This window comes from Apis florea, unplaced genomic scaffold (assembly GCF_048593485.1).
Source record: "Apis florea isolate Af1SG1 unplaced genomic scaffold, ASM4859348v1 contig_2272_pilon, whole genome shotgun sequence".
Classification (NCBI taxonomy): domain Eukaryota; kingdom Metazoa; phylum Arthropoda; class Insecta; order Hymenoptera; family Apidae; genus Apis; species Apis florea.
The window spans coordinates 3,991,936-4,017,248 of NW_028256549.1; the positions used below are offsets into that span (position 1 = coordinate 3,991,936).

At 43.5% G+C, this 25,313-nt stretch overlaps 2 protein-coding genes across 7 annotated transcripts; both read left to right on the forward strand.

The window, feature by feature from the left end:
* Nucleotides 1-1,231: 1,231 nt before the first annotated feature.
* Nucleotides 1,232-15,927, forward strand: LOC100865473 (uncharacterized). 6 transcript variants are annotated; one of them, XM_086917747.1, is made up of 11 exons: nucleotides 1,232-2,948; nucleotides 3,471-3,752; nucleotides 3,841-3,947; nucleotides 4,271-4,397; nucleotides 11,233-11,413; nucleotides 11,910-12,027; nucleotides 12,784-13,025; nucleotides 13,243-13,521; nucleotides 13,654-13,872; nucleotides 14,158-14,292; nucleotides 14,413-15,927. In XM_086917747.1, exons 3-11 carry the CDS (start codon nucleotides 3,853-3,855, stop codon nucleotides 14,550-14,552), a joined length of 1,536 nt encoding a protein of 511 aa, XP_086773873.1. In that variant the 5' UTR covers nucleotides 1,232-2,948; nucleotides 3,471-3,752; nucleotides 3,841-3,852; the 3' UTR covers nucleotides 14,553-15,927. The 6 variants fall into 6 exon arrangements, with proteins under 6 accessions (XP_086773873.1, XP_086773874.1, XP_086773875.1 ...); XM_086917748.1 differs by having other exon boundaries at nucleotides 1,232-2,633; XM_086917749.1 differs by having other exon boundaries at nucleotides 1,232-2,607.
* Nucleotides 14,605-25,211, forward strand: LOC105736089 (uncharacterized). Its single transcript, XM_086917733.1, has 12 exons — nucleotides 14,605-16,958; nucleotides 17,044-17,122; nucleotides 17,247-17,695; nucleotides 17,815-19,093; nucleotides 19,424-19,638; nucleotides 19,705-19,804; nucleotides 19,869-20,231; nucleotides 21,219-21,749; nucleotides 22,086-24,556; nucleotides 24,620-24,771; nucleotides 24,862-25,011; nucleotides 25,075-25,211. Exons 1-12 carry the CDS (start codon nucleotides 16,780-16,782, stop codon nucleotides 25,131-25,133), a joined length of 6,027 nt encoding a protein of 2,008 aa, XP_086773859.1. The 5' UTR covers nucleotides 14,605-16,779; the 3' UTR covers nucleotides 25,134-25,211.
* Nucleotides 25,212-25,313: the final 102 nt, after the last annotated feature.

Consider the following 25,313-nt stretch of genomic DNA (forward strand, 5'->3'; position numbering starts at 1 on the left):
TCCGTGCAAAAACAATGATGCCGATTAATCATTATGGAAACCGGCGCCACTAGTTCCGTGAGGTCGTTAAAGGCATTTACATTAATTATCTCGTTACGTCGCCGCTGACAACCGGATATTTAATGAGGACTATCTTTAGAAACCGCTGTTTCGGTGCATCCGAAAGGTCGTTCGCTTGCAAATTAAAAAGTGAATATTTCACGATGCTCTTTCACTTTTTCACGCGGATCATTCCATATGATCGAAAGCGGCTTCGAATGAATTCTCCAGTATATACGTATCGTGTAACAATACCGCGCAAAAGTAACGCACAGTGAAAATTTTAAATATAGAACAAGTTAGCAAATTATTTTTTCTCGCTTATCGCGTATATTTTCACTCAAGTAATATAGATTCACGTTCGCATCGTTTCCCTAGAATATTTCAGTTTATATAAAAAGCGAATGCTCGAAGCGAGTTTTCGCCCGGTTAATTGCTCCATTAGATCGGATGTCGTTGGTCACGAGATTAAACCGACCGATGCCCGGCCTCCATCGCGTTGCGGGAGAACAAGGGGGAGCCGCTCTCGACGAATTGCTCTTCCAATCATCTCATTACGCGAGGCGTGCTTAGCTCTGCTCGCGTCCAACACCGAGAATATCCACCTTGTTGTTCCATCCATTGAATCTCTTCGAGAGAGACGTCATTCTTGCGTCTGTTCACGAGCGAGCAGGAATTCGAGGAACGCTTGTAATTACTGCGAGAGAACAGATCGCAGTAAGCAACCCCTCGAGATGCAACATATCTTAATCCCTTTGCTCGCTTTCCCTTCGAATAAACGCTCTTTTCAGAGTCTTCGATAATTCAGGATGTTCGAAAGCGTTACACGAGTTGGCAGGAAGTCTCGTCGTCCCTTCCTTCCGTAATTACCAGCATTCAGCTTGCTTTTCTCCTTTCTCGAACCGTTTCGAAAGGGTGGTCGAAAAGCGTGGACGTAGGTCGTGAGCTTGGCCATGGTTGGACGACGATTGCCCGGACGGTGTCAATGTCTGTGGACAGGATATCCTCGGTGCTCGAGAGGCTCGAGTGGCCTGGCTCTCTGTCTTCCACGCGGAAAGTGGACCCAGAACGCATACCGCCCCCTTTGGGATCTTGCGACCCCACCTTCTCCACTGTGTGTAGTCGTGGTTGTGTCGGTCGCTAGGGTCGGAGTTCATTGTGCCACAAGTGCATTCCGAGCGGCGGCGAGCAGCCAATTGCTCGTTACAAACGTGAGGCCAGTTGTGGATCGGTCTGCGAAAGGGCCACCGACTCACTTTCTTTCATCGGTTCTTCCATTCCTCTCTTACGATCCAACCTTCCTTCACAAATTTAATCGTTAAACTATGCTATATCTAAGTGAGACTAAGCTCGCTCTGTGAGTTGAAACTTGTGCGACGTGACTCTACTCCTACTCGACAATTCTACCAAATTTTCGTCGTTGTGCTTCGTCAAGTTTAGTTACAGTCATCTTGGATACCGTTTCGAGAGAGAGAGAGAGAGAGAGAGAGGATTTAGAGGACAAATCATGGTGAAAGAGCTCGGTGTTGTGAGAGCTTTTCCAATTAATCCTCTCGCCCGCCCGAGATTTTAATTAACAATCGCATTATTTTTCGGTCGCACGAAGCTCCCACGTGCGATCGATCCAACGTCCGCGCCCGTCCTTTGAGAAACACGGATTACGCAACGCCTGTTTCGAATTATTCGAGTCTCGTTCGAAATCACGTAGCACGGAGGTGTGTGTGTGTGTATGTGTGTGTGTAGAAGGGAGGGCTGTGCTCCCATGCCGCCACGCGTAATTGTGGATTCCTTGGTGGAAAATTAGCTTTGCCGCCGTACACAACAATTATTATTTTCCCATCGAACCGTATATGGAAACCCGTGAGAACGATTTACGGACGCGTTTGATCCACGAAACAAACGAGTACGTACGCAACATCTGCGTAAAATCAAATATTCCCCCCTGGAAATTATTCCGCGTGACAAAAAAGTGTGGCTCGGATGACGATTCGCCCCACGCCACGCCTTCGATACATTTCGCCAGCGTGGATCACGTAACACGCGCGAGAGAAAACGAAGTCGTTCCACGTCGGGCAATTTCGCGACGGGATAAAGGGAGCCGCGCATTTGCATTCCGAGTGGTGTACGTGCAACGGGCCAGTACACCTGCGCCTCTTCCCCTCTGCCGTAAGGAAACGAAGGAATGGAAAGTTGATCGATGATGGACACGATCATACGATTATTCCTACGAAACGCGAAAATATTCGACGCGTAAAACTCGCGATGTGAATCGTCTCAGAGCCTTGTCGTCTCAGTCGTCGCTGGAATCGAAAAGTATCTCACGAAAATGTTAAAAGCATAGAAAAATTTGCGCGTATGCATCTCTATGTTTCTCTCGGGGGAGAGGGACATCATCTCCGTTTACACGAATTAATTAGCTCGTTTCAACATTCCCTGAGAGCCAAGGTTGAGCATACGAGACGAGATAATCGGATAATTAAGATGTTCCGCTGAACGCCGATCTGAAATTCAGATTTGTCACGAGATCGTTCGGCTGGTATCTGGTGTCGGCGCGGTCTCCACGATAAGGTTCGCTCGAGATTTCTTTGACACGGGTATGTATCAAAAGCCGCGTTACGCAAATGAGACGGAAAGAAATTTCTCACGATAGTGACAGCTGCGCGGTACAGGAACGAAAGTATTTCTTCTCGTGATCTTTGTATCGTGTTCACGCGGTCTCGAGGTTTGGTTGGTTGGAAAGAAGAAGAAAAAAAGTGACGCGGAGATTGAATTATAAACCACATGTGGCGTTCGAAACTGCTCGACCGAGAACGAAAGAATATTAGTCGGTGACATTAGACGCGGATGAAAGTAAAGTAAACTCGTCCTCCCTCGTCTCGTGGTCTATGACTGTTATTTTCCATTTCACAGTGAGCTCGTAATCCTAATAATAAATAACCTAGTTCATTCGTTCGTTATTAATTTGGTGAGTTTAATATGTCTTTGGTGAGAAAACATCTTGCAAATGAAATAAATTTTGCCAGACAATTTCTAGTACGTCTTCTAATGTACGTATAAGAAAAAGTTTTCATCGAAGTCTTGTTTATCGGATACATTACTCGTGCCGGCGAGTAAATCAGCCAATTGGTCCAACTTAACATTTCCTGTCGCGCGAAGAACTGTCCTTTGAAAGAGATCGCTCGTCGTCCCTCTTATGTCAAATACGGGCGACGCGATTTCCGGCTGAGCCACAACTGAGTCGTCGCATCATTCCTTCTCATCCACCGCTCTTCGATCATTCTGAAAAATGCAATTTTTCAACCGAATCATCTCGCTTTCTCGCAGGCCGGGTATATCGAACGTCTGTCGCGAGTACAATCGGGTCGAAATTAGAAATTACAACGAGAGTTGTTAAACGTTTCGTATCCTTTTCTTCTTTCTCTCTTTTTTAGCCGTCAGAGATATATTGGACGATTGTATCGTCTCGCGTCTCTTGTTACCGGACAGTAATGAGACACTGCGCGTTTAGAGGCTGGCCATTTTGCACCAGCCGATACGTCGATCCGTTTCCGGCGAAAGAATGACACGCGAGACGACACAGGCGTCACATTCGTTCGATCGACGCCAAAGTCTGGCCAGTTCGTTTAGCAACCCATCCTTTTGAAAAGGCTAATTGAACGCTCGCCTTGGTATCTGGATACTTTCACTGCTTGTTGAAGTCGACTTCGATCAACGTAAGTATTCGCGTGTTTTTTTTTTTTTTTTTTTTTTTACGTAATTTTTCTTTGCAAAATACCACAAAGGGGAATTACAATTTTGTAGCGAAAAATTGAGATGACCGTTTCGAGGATCTGGCAGTTGATATCCTTCCTCGTTGTATCTTTCTCCGTGGCGCTTTCGGCGGACAACGTGTGCCCGAGAATGGAGAAGTGAGTGAGCTGCTCTATTCGAAAAAGTGCTTTCGGCTTTAAATTAGAACATTGAGAAATAGAGAAGACGTGTTTAATCCTTCTGGCGTTTGTGAAAATTATACATGTACGAAATTTACATCCATGCACAGAATTTGTAAAAGTGCGTTTAGTTTACAACAATCTTTGTATTATATTCGCGAGGAACGCAGAGGTTGAACACGTTGGCGAACACGAGCCTTGACAATAACCCAGTGGCGCTAATTTAATACGCGATCACCCGGTGTTCCTCCCGATAAGGAAACCGCGAGACAAGCCGATACTTAATTGATCAAACATTGCAGCTACACGATCACCTCGATGGAAGCGTACACGGAGCCGGTTATCGTGATTACGTTCACCTGGTGCTTGCAGATTCCACCCAGGTGTCCCAAGACTCGAACGGAGATGAGGCCACGGTATCGAGTGAAGGTGAGGCCGCTAATAATTTACTCTTCCGCTTTCTTTTCCCTCCTTTTCTTTTGCGTGGCCACGTTCCCTCGTTTATAATGAAAATTTATTTATATTTACATCGTTTCCTTTGATACCTTTGCCAACATTTACAATTAGGGGGAAAGTGATCGGCGAGCGACGCTCGTGAAATATATTTTTTAATTAAACGCTTCTTGCTTGGTGATCGAACATCGTGATGATCGCTTTGAATTATTTTGAATTATTATTAATGGAAATTTTCATCCGAGAGGAACGTTTTTTTGAACTTTTTTGCTTTCGCGAAATAAATCTTTTCTCGTTCAAACAGGGGGAGAGAGAAATGATGGAGTTGCAGGGGGGATATTTGCAATAAATCCACCAATGAACGTGTAATGGTCTTCGTTACACGGTGCAATAAAACCATGGTGGCAAGTATTCCTCCCTCTTGCTCCTTCTTCCATTCCTCTGTGATTAAACATTTTCGAAAAACGTGGGCTTATAAGTTTTGAACGCGTTTACGCATCATTTGAACGTGGAGAAGAAGATCTGGATGTGGTATAAGGGAATATTAAAAAAAAAAATGCACAAAATTGAAATTACCGGTAGAAAATTTTGTGCAATTATGTCAGAACGTAATGAAATTCAGTTTTTCCTCGGTATTTTTCTTTCTTTTTTTTTTTTTTTTTCATTTTTTAATTAGAAATATTGTTCTCGATATCGTTACGCAGGAATAAAGTTAATTTAATCATGCCTTTTAACGGCTTCCTGTTCGAATGATTGAAACGATACACCAAAGAACAAAAGTGGAAATTAGAAACCGTTAAACCAGCACGATTGCGTACGGTTTATTATATATCATATTATATATCCAGCGTTATTATATATCGTTTTATAAATATAAAGAGTTGCAGCAAGAAATACGGTTGCACAACGTTTAAACAATTTCTCACCTCTTATCTATTACAGTATAACGTGAAAAAGTTAATTATTGTAGAAAAAAGTTCTCACAACGAGCAATTGTTGGTATCGTAGCAAAGATCTTGCTACGAGAATGATACCACTTTTCTTGTTTTTACGTCGAAAGTGGCGATTATGTAAAAAAGTAGCAAGTAAATATTAACTCTTCCGATAATTAATGCGCCATTTTTTTTTAACCAGATCATACATTTCGCTGTGTATTTTAACTTTGTTCGTTCCGCCGATATGGATCCCTTTATTCCTTTCTTCTTTGTTTTATTGGCATTTTTCTTCTTTTCTTAACGATATAGTAATATTCAAATATCAATTAATTATATCCAAGTAAATTTAATATCATCTGAAAGCGTATAATTTTATTAGAAAATAGAATGGTGTACAAATATTTATTAAATTTTATTTGTATAACACGATATACACGTGTCTACGTTTAAGATATTAAAGAGTTTGATCATAGAAAGTAAATCACAAGTTGTTACTGGAACGATCGCGAATAATTTTGCAACGCGCGACACGCGATCGTAGCGGAATTTCGATAAAAAGATTCAGATCCACGGAGTTTTTTTTAAATTACGCGCCATTCTACAATCAATCCGTACCGCTTACTAATCGAGTATAATTACCACATATCGATCAATTAATTGGCATGAGTTACGACAAATCAATTAAACCAAAATCCACAATGTTTCCTTTAATTTAAAAATCAGAGATTGAAACCGTGATTGCGGTATAATTTTATTTCGTAATTTCATTTAATCCTGCTATACTCTATCACATATCGGCCAATTAATTGCTACGATAAATTAATTAAACCAAGCTCTATATTTCCTGTTTACATATATTTCCTATATTTGTCAAAAAAATTCAAGATCGAGAATAGCAAGAGTCTATCTTGGATATAATTTTAATTTATATAATTCTATATAATTCCGCAACGAAAAGACACCAAAGATGTGTGTATGTGATTATCAATTTTCTTTAAATCGCCCGCCATACGATAATTACCACGTATCGATCGTTAATTACAACCGAGAAGCATACAAATCGATCAGATCTACACGATATTTCCTATTTATCCGAATACTCTTGATTCCGTTGCAGATATTTCGGTAAGCCAGTTTAAATAGCCTCGATCGTTACACCGATCTTGCGTAATAAGTCCGCGATCACTAGCGGAAGAAAGCGAGCGTGTTCGATGCAAATGTGGCCGAGCCGTGGAAAAAAAGGCCGTCCCCCCCGTTTCTTCCGCCGCAGATGTGCCGCGGAATGAATTCCGTAACTCTTTCGTAAGATTGTCGCGGATTTTCGACGCGAAATAATCGCGAAACGGTGTACCCTTGCGCGATCGAAACTTTCTCCAAGGAAAATCGAGGATAAAAGGGGGTAGATCGAATCGATACATCGTCTCTCGAGGTTTGCCGCTTGTAAACGGTGTTGGTTTAACGAGATCGAGATAACGGATTGTCGGAAGAGAAAATTTACTCTCGGTCTAAATTTCAATGGTTTCGCAACGGAGGCAAGACGCGCGGCTGTTCTAATATGGAAAATGGATAATTGTATTTGAAATTGTTACGTTACGATTGAAATTTTCGTCGTTTCTTTTTCGTACTACATTCTATTGATAAAGTATATATAAGGCTATACTTCTAAGCCTACTTAAAAGAACAGGTTGAAGAATAAATTTAAATTTATTTTGCCATTTTCTTCCTACCTTTTATCGCGCTTGATTCTACTTCCATATCAAACACTTTGGATAAAACAATCTTGAAGAATAAATTTAAATTAATCTTCATCTAAGAAAATAATTATTTACTTTTTATTATTCGATTGAAATCTATGAGCCAAGAAAAAAATCTGGATATAATATATATATATATCCAACAGGTTTACGTTTGGAAAACGTAATGGAACGTGCACACGATACGTGTGTGTGTGTGTGTTTCACCGACAATGAGAACGTATCCTTGTGAGAAAAAGATGAAGCATCGAACGCCACGCCGTATATATATATATCGCACGTTGCCCAAGTCTCTCACGGTTGGAGCGTTTAATATTTATTGCGTTATAGGAACATCACACCGTGTTTTGCTCCGTATTACGCGGAGAATTACATAAAGGAAGAGGGGAAAGGGACTTTCGAACGGCGTAGGTTCGTTCGTAAGAAAAATGTATTTTTCGAAGATCAGAAAAATCGAGAAAGCAGCGATTCAATCCAGTGATTTCGTCACTGGCTATTAACTGTCGAAGATTGTAGCCTGTTCGTTTGAAATCCAGTCCAGACTTTGGACCGTGTGATTGATAATGTAATAATCGTGAAAAAAAAGGGTTGAATCGACTGTTATTATATATAAAGTCAAAGAAGGAAAAGAGAAGGTGGGAATATTTAGGGATGTTGAGTTGAACGTTCCGTCTGAGGAGTGGAATGGGAGCTTTTGCCATTGCGAACATGATCGATGTCCACGATATTGAGAAATTTGTAAGAACGCTAGTCGAAATGTGAAAAACAGATTTACATTGATCACTTGGATTTTGATGATTATCTCTTGATAAGCTGGATACACATTGCGCTTTCTGAAAGGAAGAATAATAATTAAACGATGAACGAAGAGATACGAAAGGAAGAACAAAGGGAGCACTTAGTATCGAAACACGCGGATATTAATCAGAATTATGCCAGTTAGGTAACCTCGAAGATAACAGTAATGGGAAGCATTATTGGCAAGACAATGCGAGCAGGCCTTGAACGCGTTTCAAAATGGAGCTACTACTGGTTTGTGAACGCGTAAATCGCGAGACGAACGGTGGAGCAGCGACTCGAACGACAGTTTCTTCGAGATGACTGAGTCTGTGTCCTAGAAAAATGAAATGGATCGGAGGAATCAGACACGTGAAAACGAGAAGAAAGAAACAAGAGATAGGATCGAGATCAAGGCACGAAAATTTCAATATCATCGAGGTATTACAAGGATTTAAAATCTTTTTTTTTTTTTTTTTTAAATTTATTGCACGCAAATTAAAAAGACTATGTGAATGTTACCGTGTGATTGGGATAAGATCTTTTGGACGAAATTTTGCACGAATACATTGCGCAAATTATTTTAATAATACCGCCATTTGCAAACCTCTAGTTTGCAAGAAAACGGATACGAAGCTAACAATCGACATCTCGAGGCCGTTCGATGTTTTCTACGAGTAAAAAGCAAGGAAAGAACGAGATACCGTTAATTGCACAACTTTTCGAGTATTACGTGGTCACAAACTTATAGTCATTAAATCGAATTTTCACCAAAAAGCATCATCAACAAAATGGTCACGAGCCGATTATTTGGTCAGACTTTGAGAGGAGGAAACGTGTTACGTAAAGTGGCCACCCGTGCCACTTCTCGTTGTGACTAGCTACATCGTAAATATTGTCTCAATTACCAATGTCATTATTATTAATCGTGTTAATCTTATCTTGTTTTAATTTTTTTTTTTTTTTTTCATCGATCGAATCTGTCAATCGTTGCGCAATACTGTCAAAATATTTTACATAAGTGAAGTCCGGTACGAAAGAGAAAATGTGATTAAGAGTCAAGATCGTTTAACTCGGTAACTTAATAATTTATGTAATTCTTATTTTACCAGTGGAATGTTTGGAATGAATTTTTCATTGAGAATTATTTCATCATAAAATGTGTAGAATGTGTATCATAAAAAAAATTTGCACTTTTAATTAGAGAGATTTGCTCTGTGGTTACGATCTTCGACTTTTAAATCTTCAGATTCTGAATTTAAATCCAATCGGATTTCCAATTTTTATTTTTTATCCCGAATTTTTATTTATAATTTACTACGTGAAAACGAAAATCTCTTCCCGCATCGAATATTATCGTGATAGACGATAATAATTCAAAAGGGGTTTTAAATTATTTCGTGGATAATAATACGATTCTGTTTGAATTTAATCGCGTGAGAAGCATGAATAAAAAGGAACGAAATTATGCTCGAATAAAATAAAATTCTAATCTGTTAAATTCTAATTTCTTAACGTTTTAGTTTTCTTCTCAAAAAAAAAGCGAGAGAGTGAGAGAGAGAAAAAGATAATTCGATTCTTAGGAAAAGAATTTCCTCCCTTAGTCAAGAATTAATTGAAAATAACTTTTCTCTTCTTTGGAATTATTCTGATTCGCAGTTACAAAGAAATTTCGAACCGTCCAACACCTCTGTAAAGATATTTCCGACTAGTTTCGCGAAAAAAAAAAAGATACGAATTGGAAGTAAAACAACACGCGATGTATCGCGATTGTATATAAAATAAACCTTTCAAGAAATACGGAAATCGTGGAACAAGGATTACGTGCATAGACTACATGCACGAGATCAATCCGCACGAATGATTTATGAAAACGAAATAGATATATTTTCCGATTCAAGGGATCAGCGGATTAAAATCCGGTACACGCTATTGGAACGCTGATCCCGCATACGTGCAACGAACTTTGATCGATGTCGAAATAGATTCATCGGAATCGAGAAACCACGCCGTTAATTGACACATTAACGACCCGTTCCCCGATAGAATTTCAAATTAGACATTTTTCCACTTAATTCAACGCCACTTCGTCGTCCCAAAATATCTCTCTGGCTTTATTAAAGTTTGTCAAAACTTGTTTCCAATAGAAGATAATGACTCGGAGAGAAACGATATTCTTTTTTTCATCCATCTGAATGAAAAATGAGACGCTAGAGAGAGAGAGAGAGTTAGGGATTTTTTCGTTTGTCCCCAATTCGAGGTTCGTTTCAAATTATTCTAACTCGATTCTTCCTACGTCTGTTTTAATGGGAATCGCATTATGTTATTGAATTAATCCGCCACGAATTGCATAACGAATCGTGGAGAAAGACAGATATTAATTGCGATATTGTGTCGGTAGAAATGGCGATGGCGTCATTCGTGAAAAAACATTAATCGAGTTTATCGCGCATAACGATCTGCGCATAATGCCATTCAAATCGCGAATCGCGGGAATTTGTTTGTGGAAGAAGATAAGGATGAAAGGACGAAGGAGATGATACGCAAGAAACATATCGAATCGACCGACATATCGAACCTCTCGTCCATTGTTTCGTTAATATCTCGACGTAAAGTGTTTCTTCATCTTCCAACGAACGTCTTGATTGAAAGTTACATTGACATTTCAAACTCTACGATGAGGTTCTCTCAAATCAATTGTACTTAATGCTTGCATGGTCGTCGGAAATTAATTTCGTCTCATTCATTTCCTTAATATTGGATTGCAGCTCTTTTATATACGAAATAAATAAATAAATAAATAAGGAGAAGGAGAAATGAAGCTAACGTTACTAATGAATTTGCATGTAAAACGATCGTTCACATCCAACAATGGAGGCCAAGTAAGAAACAGGAAGGAGAGGCAAAGAAACGAGACGTGTAATTTATAGAGGTGAACTTTGATTTTCTCGCGCGTATCCATTTACGATGGATTACGAACAGAAAACCGTTGCAAGCTCGCGTTTACCATTCCCTTCCTCTCGCTTTCGTTCTCTTAATTTTTTTCCTTCTTCCTTTTTTCTTTTTCTTTCTTTTTTTTTTTTCTTTTTTTTTTTTCTCTCTATTACGATTGGGATCTCAGAAAAATGGGATCTTTTCCAAGAGTCTAGCAGCCTGGTTGCCAGAAGAGTTTCATTCGATGGCCTAGTCGGCCTGATTTTTGTTTCTTATTAGCTTTTCCATTGGCAGTGTGCAGCGTGAAGACGTTTATTGAATCTACTGTTCCATTACGCCATTCGGATAAATTGCTTATTTAACTGGACTAATAAAGAGAAAAGTAAATAATTTTGCAACTATCGTTTGCAGACGGAGTTGAAGACCAGGATTGTAAACGAGTGTTGCGAAGGCTACAAAATGATGTCATCCAATGATGAAGAGAGTAGTATCGAGTGCGTTCCTTTTTGCGAAGAATGTCTATCAGGCGTCTGCGTGTCGCCAAATCAATGCCTCTGTTCCCCTGGTTATCAGGGTGATAATTGTAAATCTGGTGAGTACCGAGTGTTAGAATTTTTATCGCCACGACTGTATTAATTTTGTACCTATATTGTATAAAGATTTTATTTACAAATCATCTTTCTTTTTTACTAATATTTGTTTAGAAATCTCTGTCGTTAAATTTTTCGGTATTCGGTAAAATAGAAAAAAATTTGTTCACATTCAACGAAACACCACAACGGATACGTTTCACGCTCGATGAAACAAGCCGACCTTCCGTGCGAATTGTGTGCGAATAATTTTCACCCACCGTTCGATTTCTGAAATCGATATTCCACCGCGTTTTCCCGCTCTCTTTCCCGCTTTAACATCGCGTTCGTGTCGGGTATCAGTGTTTCTCGAGAAAACAGAAAAGTAACGATCAGGTCGTAATTGCGCCACTATTATCGTGTAAAGGGGGGAAAAGAATGAGAAAAATACAAGCTTAATGGTTCTAATGGGTAATAATGGTACGATTTATAAAGCAATACGTTCTATTTTATCCGCAGTATGTCCACGAGGCGCATGGGGCATCCAGTGCAAGGAGAAATGCAACTGCACCGAGGACGTACCTTGCAATCCCGTAAGTGGACGCTGCATCTGTCCGCCAGGATTGCGTGGACAAATGTAAGTTTTTCATCTGTAAACACATCGTATCTCTCTCTTTCTATCTCTCTTTGAGACAATCTGAGATCTGGGTTAAAAGAACGATGTTGTTTTAATTAGACGACAATGCTTCTCGATAATTGCAATTACCGCAATTGTTCCAATTATTATCGCGTTGTGGCAAATGGCCAATCATTTACACGATTAATAAGAATCGGGATGATTCTTAAAGAAATACAACCATTCTTGTGATTAAGATGTAATTGGAATAACTTGAGATATAGGAGAATCCGAAAATATGGGAAAAGTATCTTGCGATCGATAAAAAGAAATCGAGAATCCAAAATGCGACACTAGCGCCATGTAACCATTAACTACTAATATCCGATACATTCATTTATTCTTCTATTATTTATTACTTTGTTACTTCTCAAATGAAATAATTAACAAATTATCCTCCTCCAACCAATAGTTTGATACATTTGTAAACATTTGAAAACAAAAAATTTCGAATGGAAAGTTGAGAATAATGTACACTACATATGGCGCATAAGTATCCACGCGTCGTGTTGAAAAAAAGAAAGTTGCTGGTTAGTTCGTTCAACAAGTTCCATTGATTTCCACGCGTCATATTTACATATTTCTCAAAATTGCATACACCTGATCCAACCTGTTGATCGAAACTCGTCTAATAAGTGCACCGATAATGCTATACGCTGCGACAGACACGCGTTTCCCTCGCGTGACACGCGATATAATAATAATTCCCACTCTCAGGTGCAACGAGTCGTGTCCTGGCGATCATTGGGGGCCGGGATGCGCGTTTCCATGCAACTGCAAGGATTCGAGGAACGAGTGTGATCGAGAAACGGGTCGATGCATCGACAAGATTCTCGTGGAGAACACGAGTCATCCTCGAATCAGGGACGACGAGGGAAACAGCGTGAACGCGAACTTGACGGTGAATTTCCAACTGGACTCGACGGAGACATCGCGGTTTGCGGATACCACGACGGAAGGTAAAAAAAAAAAAGAAAAGAAAGAAAGAAAAAAAAAAAGAAAAAGAAAGATACGCGTAAAGGCGTGATATTTATTCGCGTGATGCAACTGTTGGTCGAAAGTCGTGCGTCTGAATGCATAATGCAAACGTCCATTCGTTGGAATGGAAAGATGCCGAAAGAGGTACGTGTAATTTATGCAATGATATTTTTATCGTTTGATGATAATTGTTGAAAGATGGTCGCGAGACAGTCGCCACGACGGATAATCCTGGTAAAGCAAGTACGGGCGTCTCGAGCACGGATCAGAGGAGAATTAGGACGCAGACCGGCGAGGATGGAAACTCGAGCACCGGCAAGCCTGTCATCGTTTGGGTTTCCATTCCGGAACGGAGAAGGAACTTGGACAAAGGCCGGGGGGAATTCGCGGTGAAGAATCCGTTCGCGAGGCACATGGACGACAATTTGCAAGACATAGGTTCATCCAAGAACGATTATGTCAAAAATATTCACAAAGGTATTCACAAAGGATTAAGTTAAAAATTCCAAGTTTAAAATTTTATATCTCATCCTCAAAAAAAGGAAAAAACTGTTGAACGAAACAGTTGCTTAATTTCTTTCAAAACTCGATTATAAAACGTTCGAGCAGACGTTCAATCGACTCCAATTCCCCTGGACATCGCCCTGATCGTGGTAGCCTCGATCGTATCGTTGGGTCTGACCTCGGTAGCGGTGGTCATGGTTCTTCACATGCGTTCCAAGCTTCTCGAAGCGGCCAGGATGTCGATCTACGAGGAAGCGAGGGCAAAGAGCGAAGGAAATTCGAACGCGACTAAGATCTCGTCGATAGTAAACGGCACTCTTCCTCGTGAGTATATGCAAGATGCCTCGCGAAATCCTCCTTTCTCGCCTGAGTGAAATCTGCCTGTCCTTGACCTCAATTTCACGTACACGTAATACCATACCTCGATGACCATCTTGAATCGAAGACGAGTTGAGTCCAAGCGTGGATATTTTTCGCGGAAAATTAGAACGCATTTTCACTTTTTCTCGACAAGTGCCATTCCCGATCCTATGATTTGCGGTAGTGTGGCGATAATTACGTTTCGAGTTTTTCGAGAAGAAAAAAGAAAAAAATCGTAACAATTTTTAGAAACTCCAATCCGTTTGGTACCTCTGTTCGCTTCCACTCCGGAGACTAGAACGATGCCAATAGATAACGATCCTTCGAGTAATTATGCTAATGGAGCAGCCACGATTGGTCTCAGATTATCTGGTAATTTGCATGGTAAGTGCACGTGTTCGTATTTTTGAAATCAATCATTTTTATAGACTTTTTTTCTTTCTTTTTAATGATCAATTTTCACACCTATGATTTTATTTTTTTTTTTTTTATTTTTTTTTTCAGGTTTCTTTCAGGAGGATCATTACGATCGGCCACCAGCAACAAGGATACACTTGCAAAGCGAATTCGATGCTAATACGGAACACGTCTACGACGAAATTCCCTTGCAATCGAGCCCTTTGAGCTCCCGTAGAAACGTTTGATCGAATAGCAACGTCCAACAAATAAGCTAGACTCCCGTACAAAGGAAGACTCAACGCGTCTAGCTAATGGTCATATTTCGATCGAGAATTTTTTAATATATCGATGTCGAGGGATTGAAAAAATTAAAACAGAATGGTTTTAATTAAATTACTGTTCTAGTTAAAATTAGAAAAAACGCGAGTTTATCAACTCATGGCCGTCGATTAACAAAAGAAGAAGAAAAAAATACGAACGACCAAGAACTCGATTAACGAAGATCTCTGAAATATCTCTCCGGAGCAAGACCATAAAGACTGTGTCGTATCAGCGCGTGCCATTGTTCAAGAGTCACGCTCGATTTCAGAGGCGGATGTGAACGAGCCAGCTCGTCTATGAGCCGAGGAAAAATCTAACTGGACTGGTTTCCGACCTTACGCATGCTCGTCAAGTGTGCAAGGCTGAACGTGACTACAATCAGTCCTCGAACAGGCAGAAAAGAAACCACCATTCCCAACACCGATTAAATCATTCGCAACGGGGCGTGTATTTTTCCTCGAAAACTTCCACGTCAAACGGCGACTATCCAATCTTCTGAACTCACGTTTACGTCAACCACGAGAAATATCGTAGCTTGGACAAAGTGTTTGAGCGACGTATTTATAACAATTTAGTTGGAAATTTAGCCGAGAGAGCGAATATATTGAATTTCAACATTGATCTAAATCTAGAGTTTAGTTTCGTTTTCTCGAGCTCGTATTCGAATTTTCGTGTATACGAAGATATACGAAATTATGTAATTTCTCGTTTCGTGGAAAGATACGAGTTCGTTTTGAGAGAAGCGAAAGCAATTTTTGAAAGTTTTATTTTCAAATGTATTTTCGCACTTTGAAACAGCGTGTCGATATGTAAATATGGATAATAATTGAGGATAAATTATTATAGACAGGCTAATCGTAGAAATAGATTCGTTCCAACGATAGTTTTAAACCTTTTAACCGAGAAAGAGGAGTTGACTCGAATATGTAATATGTTGTATAATTTTTTTTACGAAAAATAGGTCGTTCCATTTTTGTAACCTTTGATTCTTTGATTAAAAGAAAAATTGATTAAAAAAAAAAAATAGTTCGGTTAACAGGTAAAACCAAAGCCAAAGATTTCGAGTTTGAGACACCAAAGAGACGCGTAGCTTTAAGATTCACAATGTTTTTACCAACACTTCGATTTATTATTTACGTCTTTATTTATAAATTGACATCACTTGTAATAATAGATTCATTACGAATTTGTGTCATGCGTTTTAACGTTCGAGGGGGGGGGGGAGTGAGAAAAGAAGAGAAAAGAGAAAAATTCAAATGGATAAGACGTAATTAAAATTTTGCGCAATTGAAATGTTTATATCAGTTCTATCTATTTCTGCCGAGCTTTGCTCCTCCACGATAAACAATAACAATAATCGCTGCATTATTCCGTATATATATATATAAACCGTCCTATTTTCGACGATTTTTGTTAAAACTTGCCGGAATTTTTCGAATTGCGTTATCGAATCGCGAACGAGTCAAAACGACCAGTTTTTATCGTACTTTAAAAATAGGACAGAGAAATCGTGCCATCCCGCTTGCTCGTTTTATCTCGTCCGTGCATTACGCTGCATCCTCTGTGGAGCAACGGGTATCGATGAATTACATAAACCGGTAATATACGCGATACGTTCTCGCGATTGTTCGACTAAAACTATTACTAATTATAAGAAAGTTCCGTTAAATTAAAGTCTTTTCTCTTTTTTCGCCGATCGATCTTGATAAAAACTTTCGTTTGCTATGCGAACGAAAGAGTAATCGAAGGAAACGAATATGTATCAATTTCTACGTAGTATTAATTGAATGAAATGAAAGTCCGGAAATGTTATCGCGCGTGTTTGAACGCAATAAAAAAAAAATTGGGAGGAGTTATCGAGTTGATACGCGATTGGAATTTAATTCCATTATCTTTTCTCGAGAATCTGAACGAGACGGGGAAGGAGGGTACAGAGTGCAAAATTCTCCGAACGCTCGTGTGTTACGCTTCGTGTTAATAATCGCTCGTATGGAAGCAGCTTCTACGTAATCGAGAGAGGAAAAAAAAAAAAAAAAAAAAAAAAAAAGGCGGTGACCCGCCGCGGTTAATGTTATCGGATGAGAGAAAGATGTAATCCTGCGCTCATGGAAAATAAGAAACCAGTAAATCATCGATACTCGTGCGTTCAACATGTCGAAAACGTTGTTGCAAAACGTTGTTGTCTGCTGTTATATCATTTCGGCGCTGTTGGTATCCGACACCTTGGCGATCGAAGGTGTGAAAGGTGGCCGTCACCGCGTTCAATATGATCGATCGCAGCTAGCCGTGAACAGCACGACGATGCAAGGACTTTGCTACAAGAGAATACGGTGAGTTAAAAAAGTCGAGATTTTCGTTTCTTCCAAATGCGAGACGTCTTTTTTTTTTCTTTTTTTTTTCCTTTTTGCCTCTCAGGTATCAAGATGCAATCGAGCTGAACGCCACAGGTCAGTTCCCTCACAACACCCTCCCGATGACTTCTCAGGAAGGCACGGTAAATACTCTCGCTTTTACACACATATATATATATATATATATATATATATATATCGTACGATAAGAAAACAATTTTTCATCCAATCCTTCTCTCTTTTTCCTCTTCTTTCTTCTCCCCGCAGAAAGGCGGATGGATAACGATTTTGGATTGTTGCGACGGGTACAAGCGGAACCCTGGCTCCGGCGCCTGCGACCCGATCTGCAGCGAGGGGTGCGTGGGCGGAAAGTGCACGGGGCCGAACGTGTGCAGCTGTTCGCCAGGATGGGTCGCGGCGAGCGGCGTTTGCGTGCCCTTCTGCGAGCAACCCTGCCAGAAGGACGCCTACTGCTTCTCGCCCAACGTGTGCGCTTGCAAATTGGGCTACGAGGAGATGGACGGGGAGTGCAAGCCGATCTGTCCTCACGGATGCGTGAACGGCGAATGCGTGGCGCCCCACGTGTGCAAATGCGGGCCCGGATACCAGCTCGAGCCCGGGATGGAGGGGGCCAACTCGAAATGCGTGCCGGTCTGCGAGAACGGTTGCCGTAACGGGGAGTGCACCGCGCCCGGATCGTGCACTTGCCACGAAGGGTAAATCGATCGACGCTATATCCAATCCCGGTCGAGAATGAATCCAAATCAATTTTCTCTTCTCACGACCGCTCGTGCTCGTTCTTTCTTTCTTTCTTTCTTTCTTTTTCTCTTTCCAGATTCGTCAATCCTCGAAACGATCCCGAATACTGTATTCCCGACTGTCCCGCCGGTTGCGCCAACGGCAAATGCATCGCCCCGGGCGTCTGTCAATGCGAGCCGAATCACGTTCTCAACGGGAGCAACGCGTGCGTGCCCGACTGTCCTCGGGGTTGCGCGAACGGCGAGTGCGTCTCGCCAGGCGTGTGCAAGTGCCAGCCAGGCTTCACCCTCGACTCCTCCGCCAACGACAAATGCGTGCCCGACTGTCCTCGAGGTTGCGCCAACGGCGAGTGCGTCTCGCCAGGCGTGTGCAAGTGCCAGCCAGGCTTCACCCTCGACTCCTCCGCCAACGACAAATGCGTGCCCGACTGTCCTCGAGGTTGCGTGAACGGTGATTGCGTGGCGCCCGGTGCCTGCGCCTGCAAGCCGGGATTCGCGGTCGAGGCGAGCAGCAAAAAGTGCGTGCCAACTTGTTCCCGAGGCTGCGTGAACGGGAGATGCGTCGCGCCGGACGTGTGCGATTGCGATCCGGGCTACGCGCTCGACGGCGGGGACAATTGCGCGCCGGACTGTCCCCAAGGTTGCACGAACGGCGAATGCGTGGCGCCGGGCGTGTGCGAGTGCAATATCGGGTACACGCGCGACGCCAACGGCAGATGCTCCGCCATCCCGTCCGAGTCGAAGGTGACCGATTGCCAATTGGACTGCGGGCCGAACGCGCACTGCGTCGGCCCGAAACAGTGCACCTGCGACTTGGGATTCAAGTTGGATCCGGACACGAGGAAGTGCGTCCCGTTCTCGAGCTCGTTCCAATGCAGGAACGGATGCGGGAGCCGGGGCCTCTGCGTGGGGCCCGACATGTGCATCTGCGACCACGGGATGGCCGTGGATCCGGCGACGGGCAGGTGTCCGGAGGTGATGAGAAATTCGAGCGAGCCGCGGTGCCAGCACGGTTGCGGGGCGAACGGCGTGTGCGTGGGCCCCGATCGTTGCGCCTGCAACGAGGGCTTCGCGCTCGACCCGGACACCGGTCGATGCGTCCCCTCCTCGCCGAGCGGGGGGGAACCTTTCTGCGAGTTGCCGTGCCTGAACGGCGAGTGCACCGGTTTGAATCGGTGCACGTGCAAGCGTGGCTACGTTATCAGCCCCTCGGACGTGACGAGGACGAGATGCGTGCCAGTGTGCTTCGGCGGATGTCACAATGGCGTCTGCACGGCCCCCAATCTTTGCGTCTGTAACCCCGGCTACACGAAAGAGATCGGAGTCAAGGGGAGGCAAAGATGCGTCCCGGTTTACTGAATATTGATCATAGCGTAATTTCTTTCTCTCCTCTTTCTTTTTTTTTTTTTTTCTCTATCTTCGTTGTACGACCGCTTGTCTCGGAGCAGAGATACGATGGGAGAGATAAGATGTGCGTGTCGTACGATTGCGAGTAACGTGTGCGCGTTGCGTACAATTGACGTATGTACGTGTAAGGGAAAATTCGAACGTTGATCATCCTTTAATCGTGGGGGTCCTTTCATCTTTGTACTTGTGAACATTTGATTGCGATAAATAAAGAAGGCATATGATTACACGGAAACAGCGCGATATACTTATTTTAAGAGTTTCCCCAATGATTGTTAGGGAAGCGATATCGCTGGACATCCTGTTTTGCCTCTGTCTTCGTCGCAGGACACGATTAAACGCGATGGCACGGCGCCAGTGAACACTGCGAAACGGTTCGACATGCATCTCGAAACGGCATTCCCCCACGTTCTACTTTTTCTCGCCGTTCTTCTCGAATCAACCGCGTTAATTTTCCCAGACGAGAGCCAAGGTATTTGTACCCAAAAGATCAGGTACGTCGCCATATATATATAAATTGATCTATCGAAAAATACGAATCGAACCTCTTCTTCCCGCAGTTACACGAAGACGGAATACGTTCCGTACAAGGAGACGTACAGAGTCAGTAAATGGGGAATTTTCTACGAGACGAAATATCGTTGGAATTATAGGAAGGAGGTAATTCGGTAATTTCCTCCTTCGAGGCGAAAATTGATTCGATTAAATTTTTCTTTCGACGCAGTATTACACCGCCTACCGCGTCCAACGTCGTTGCTGCGACGGATACGCATCGAAGGACGGTGTTTGCGTGCCCGTTTGCACCCCACCTTGCATCAACAGCCAATGCATGCCGAATAATTATTGCGAATGCGACTATGGATACACGAGGGATGAATACGCGAAGAACAAGTGTTTACCGTATTGCTACAATTGCGCCAACGGAAAGTGCATACGGCCGGACGTATGCGAATGCAATACCGGATATCGAATGAACGAGAACAATGTCTGCGAGCCAATCTGCGCCCAAAACTGCGAGAAGCAACACGCTTATTGCTCCTCGCCCGACATCTGCACCTGCAATGTTGGTTACAAGGCTGTGAATCGTGTACGTATCGCATCGTATGCGAGAACGTATGTTCGTGCAAGCGCACGCTTCGTGATTGAGAAATTGCTATTTAAGGGACGGGACGCAAAAGTAGGGAAATTGAACGAGCTCGTTCGGAGGATTTCGATCAGTCGTGTACAGCGAAGGATGAATTGTCACGCGTTGCTCGATTATCGATAATTAACCACGATACTTGGATCGAACGGCGACGATATTTATTTACGTTTGATTTTTTTAAAATATCCCTTCAATAGATTCCTAAACTCGTACAAGCTTATGAAGCGTGGAATAATATATTATCGAACGGTTAGATTATTTTAAATTATCTGAAATTAGACCGAGTTCGACAATGGTGGCGGTTTTCGAAATGTTCAAAGTTTTCGAGTTTTGTAGGCATGGAATATACGGTAACGAAATTAGTTCGTTATTGAATAATAAAATTATTTCTACTCGTTAAGAAATTGACGAGAAGGAAAATAGTGATAAAAATAGAGATGTTATAAAAAGACGAAAAATAAGAATAGTAGTAGTAGGTGAATGAGAGTATTGGGATTATAAGATTCGCTCTCAATAAAATTAGAAAGACACGAAACGACATTTTATCGCGATACTTGCCCTACGAATCGAACACGCATCTTGATAATAGCATTATTATTAAAAATAGCTCAAAACAACGATATAGACTTTGACATTCGACAAAGTTTCTTTCTTTATATACGTAAAAATACGTATAGTGTTAAAATATAAAAGTTTTACGCGTTAATAATATGAAATCATTTCAAGTTAGCTAAGAAATTCACCGAACGGGAAATCATCCGAAATCATCGATTCGGAAAAAGACCTCGAGTGCAAAGGGTTAACACATTCGTGAGATATCTTTGCCGAAGCGAGAACTCTTCCGACTTGATCGAATTGCACAATCGACAATCAACGGGATATTATTAACACGATCAGTCGATCAAATCTCTTATTCTTAATTTCCAACAGCAATGCAAGCCAGTCTGCTCGTTCAAATGCGTCAACTCGAACTGCACCGCGCCCGATAAGTGTACCTGTCGCGATGGCTACGAGCCGAGCTGGTACAGCAAGTTCGAATGCGTGCCGAAGTGCAAGAACGGTTGCCTGCACGGTGTTTGCACGGGGCCGAACGTGTGCACGTGCAACGCGGGATACGAGATGGGCGACGACAACGAGTGCGGCCCGATTTGCAGCCAGCCGTGCACGATGGGCACGTGCGAGGCCCCGGAATTTTGTCGTTGTTACAAGGGTTACAGTTTGAGCCACGACTCTCCGTACAATTGCGAGCCAATCTGCGAGAAGGGTTGCGCGAACGGGACGTGCACGGCGCCCGCCACGTGCACCTGTCACCACGGTTACATACATCACGGCGACCACGCGATGCAACACGTTTGCCTCCCACATTGCGAGGAATCTTGCGAGCCGCACGGGGAATGCACCGCCCCCGATATCTGCACTTGTTACGAGGGTTATCGGCTCGATGACGGGAGCCCGACGAAGGTAAGTATATTTTTAATTCTCTCGCCGACTATAGTCGCTCTGCGGCAAGATGCCGCGTATCGTGTGATACGACGATTCCAGTTATTGCGCATCGAGTATCTTTCTCTGCAAATGTCGTATCGATATTTTGTTTTTATCGCATCAATTTCTTTTCGATAAACACGGTCAAAGCAACGATCTTTCTCGAGCACATTTTTGGTGCGGCGACTCGCTCAGTGGGAGTGTCGAAAGGGTTAATGAGCGAGAAAAATCGAGTACGAAAAGAAGCGATGGAATCGAGAAAGATGGTGGCAATTTTTATTTTTACATTTCGTTTTATTTTCCATCGAATCAAAGTGCAAGCCTATCTGCGAGCAAACTTGCGTGAACGGATACTGCAGTGCACCGGGGGTATGCGAATGCGATCCAGGCTACGAGCATTCCACGAGCAACCGTACCATGACCGTCTGCCGACCCGTCTGCGTGAACGAGTGCACAAACGGGTATTGCAGTCGCCCCAATACCTGCGAGTGCAACCCGGGCTATCGATTTTCAACGCACACGTCCGATCTCTGCGAGCCTTTCTGCGAGCAGCCTTGCAACAACGGCCACTGCACCAGCCCCAACCGATGCACTTGCAACAGCGGCTACCACCCGAGCCCGAACGACCCCTTTACTTGCGACCCGACCTGCAACCAGGAATGCCACTTCGCAACTTGCACCGCGCCCGACACGTGCACCTGCCATCGTGGATACTCGGCAAGAAACGCGACGGTTTGCGACCCCGTTTGCGAGACAGCCTGCGTGAACGGGTATTGCAGTGCACCGGAGACCTGTGCCTGTAATTTCGGTTACGAATTGTCCGAACACGATCACCACGTGTGTTCGCCAATATGCGAACAGCTATGCAAGAACGGCTACTGCAGCGCGCCGAACGAATGCAGTTGCGATCCAGGTTACGGCCCATCCGAGAACAGCACAGATATTTGCGAACCAATTTGTGAACCGAATTGCATCAACGGCTATTGCATTCGTCCGGACGAATGCGAGTGCGATTCGGGTTATCGATCGTTGGAAACTGGTTTGAACATTTGCCAACCTGTTTGCGAACAGCTATGCAAGAACGGCTATTGCAGTGCACCGAACGAATGCAGTTGCGATCCAGGTTACGGCCCATCCGAGAACAGCACAGATATTTGCGAACCAATTTGTGAACCGAATTGCATCAACGGCTATTGCATTCGTCCGGACGAATGCGAGTGCGATTCGGGTTATCGATCGTTGGAAACTGGTTCGAACATTTGCCAACCTGTTTGCGAACAGCCTTGCACGAACGGCTATTGCAGCGCACCGAACGAATGCAGTTGCGATCCAGGTTACGGTCCATCCGAGAACAGCACAGATATTTGCGAACCAATTTGTGAACCGAATTGCATCAACGGCTATTGCATTCGTCCGGACGAATGCGAGTGCGATTCGGGTTATCGATCGTTGGAAACTGGTTCGAACATTTGCCAACCTGTTTGCGAACAGCTATGCAAGAACGGCTATTGCAGTGCACCGAACGAATGCAGTTGCGATCCAGGTTACGGTCCATCCGAGAACAGCACAGATATTTGCGAACCAATTTGTGAACCGAATTGCATCAACGGCTATTGCATTCGTCCGGACGAATGCGAGTGCGATTCGGGTTATCGATCGTTGGAAACTGGTTCGAACATTTGCCAACCTGTTTGCGAACAGCCTTGCACGAACGGCTATTGCAGCGCACCGAACGAATGCAGTTGCGATCCAGGTTACGGCCCATCCGAGAACAGCACAGATATTTGCGAACCAATTTGTGAACCGAATTGCATCAACGGCTATTGCATTCGTCCGGACGAATGCGAGTGCGATCCGGGTTATCGATCGTTGGAAACTGGTTCGAACATTTGCCAACCTGTTTGCGAACAGCCTTGCACGAACGGCTATTGCAGCGCACCGAACGAATGCAGTTGCGATCCAGGTTACGGCCCATCCGAGAACAGCACAGATATTTGCGAACCAATTTGTGAACCGAATTGCATCAACGGCTATTGCATTCGTCCGGACGAATGCGAGTGCGATTCGGGTTATCGATCGTTGGAAACTGGTTCGAACATTTGCCAACCTGTTTGCGAACAGCTATGCAAGAACGGCTACTGCAGCGCACCGAACGAATGCAGTTGCGATCCAGGTTACGGCCCATCCGAGAACAGCACAGATATTTGCGAACCGATCTGCGAAGAATCGTGCGGCGAGAACGGGATCTGCGTCGCGCCGAACGCGTGCGAGTGCGCGCAGGGTTACGAGTCGCGTTCAAACGAGACTTCGTTTAACAAAGTTTGCGAGCCCGTGTGCGAGTTCGAGTGCGGGAACGGTAGCTGCGCGGCCCCGAACGAGTGCATCTGCGACGCGGGTTACGCGAAGAGAGACGGGCGAGATCGGTGCGAGCCGTTCTGCGAGTCTTGCGACAATGGGACCTGCACGGGGCCCGAGGTGTGCGAGTGCGAGCAAGGTTTCGTCCCGCTTCGACGAGGGAATGGAACCGTGTGCGAGCCGTATTGCGAGAACTGCTCGAATGGAAGCTGCGTGGCACCTGGCGACTGCGTGTGCAACGCCGGCTACGTGAAACGGGATGACGAGGAGGATGGAGGCTGCGTTGCCGCGTGTCGAAACAATTGCAACGATCGCGGGGTGTGCGAGGAGAGAAGTTGCCGTTGTTTCTACGGCTGGGACGGGGCGCATTGCGAGGAGCCAAGATTTTGCGTGTTGGTGATGGAGAATGGGATGGTCGAACGGTTGAACGTGTAAATATCGAATGTGTTTAAATAAAACGTGCGATTTATTTATTCGGTTTCTTTTCTTTTCAGATGGAACGTAGAGCACGACGTGAACGATACGATTGATTACGTGTTCGCGAACAGTCCATTGTGTCATCACGATTGTTTGAGGAACGAGACGTTGTGCAGTGGAAAGTACAGGAAGAATGGGATGGAGAACGATACGATCGCCTGTCTGATCGGTACAGATCGCGAACGAGTATACAGTATCGATTCGATGTAATGAAATTCTCGATTCACACCCACGATTTTATCCATCTGCTTCCCCGTAGATTCTAATTGCGGTCGAGTGTACGCGTTGATCTCGAGTCGTTTAACGACGATAGGTGGGATCGCCACGGGTATCGCTATGGTTGTAGCCAGTAGCGCCATTCTGATCTATTCGCTGGCGCGAAACACGAGGAAGAGGAAATTTTCTCTAGGTAATTGATTAGAATTATGAAGTGAAGTAAACGCAGCAATGGAATTGTACGTAAATTTTGCAGATAACACGCCATCGATGCAGATGCAGAATCCGCGAGCCGCTTTGGGAACCGAGGAGTAGAACGGTTGAAAGACGAGTTTATCGCTTGTAATTTATACGTTAAATTATTGTAATCAATAAAAAAGAATTAATAGAAAAGAGGGGAAAAAAGTGTAGCTCAGTTAAATAACACTTGTTACTTCTGGATTCGATCTAATCGGCGAATGCAAATTTTCTTTCGAATAGAATAACGACAACGCT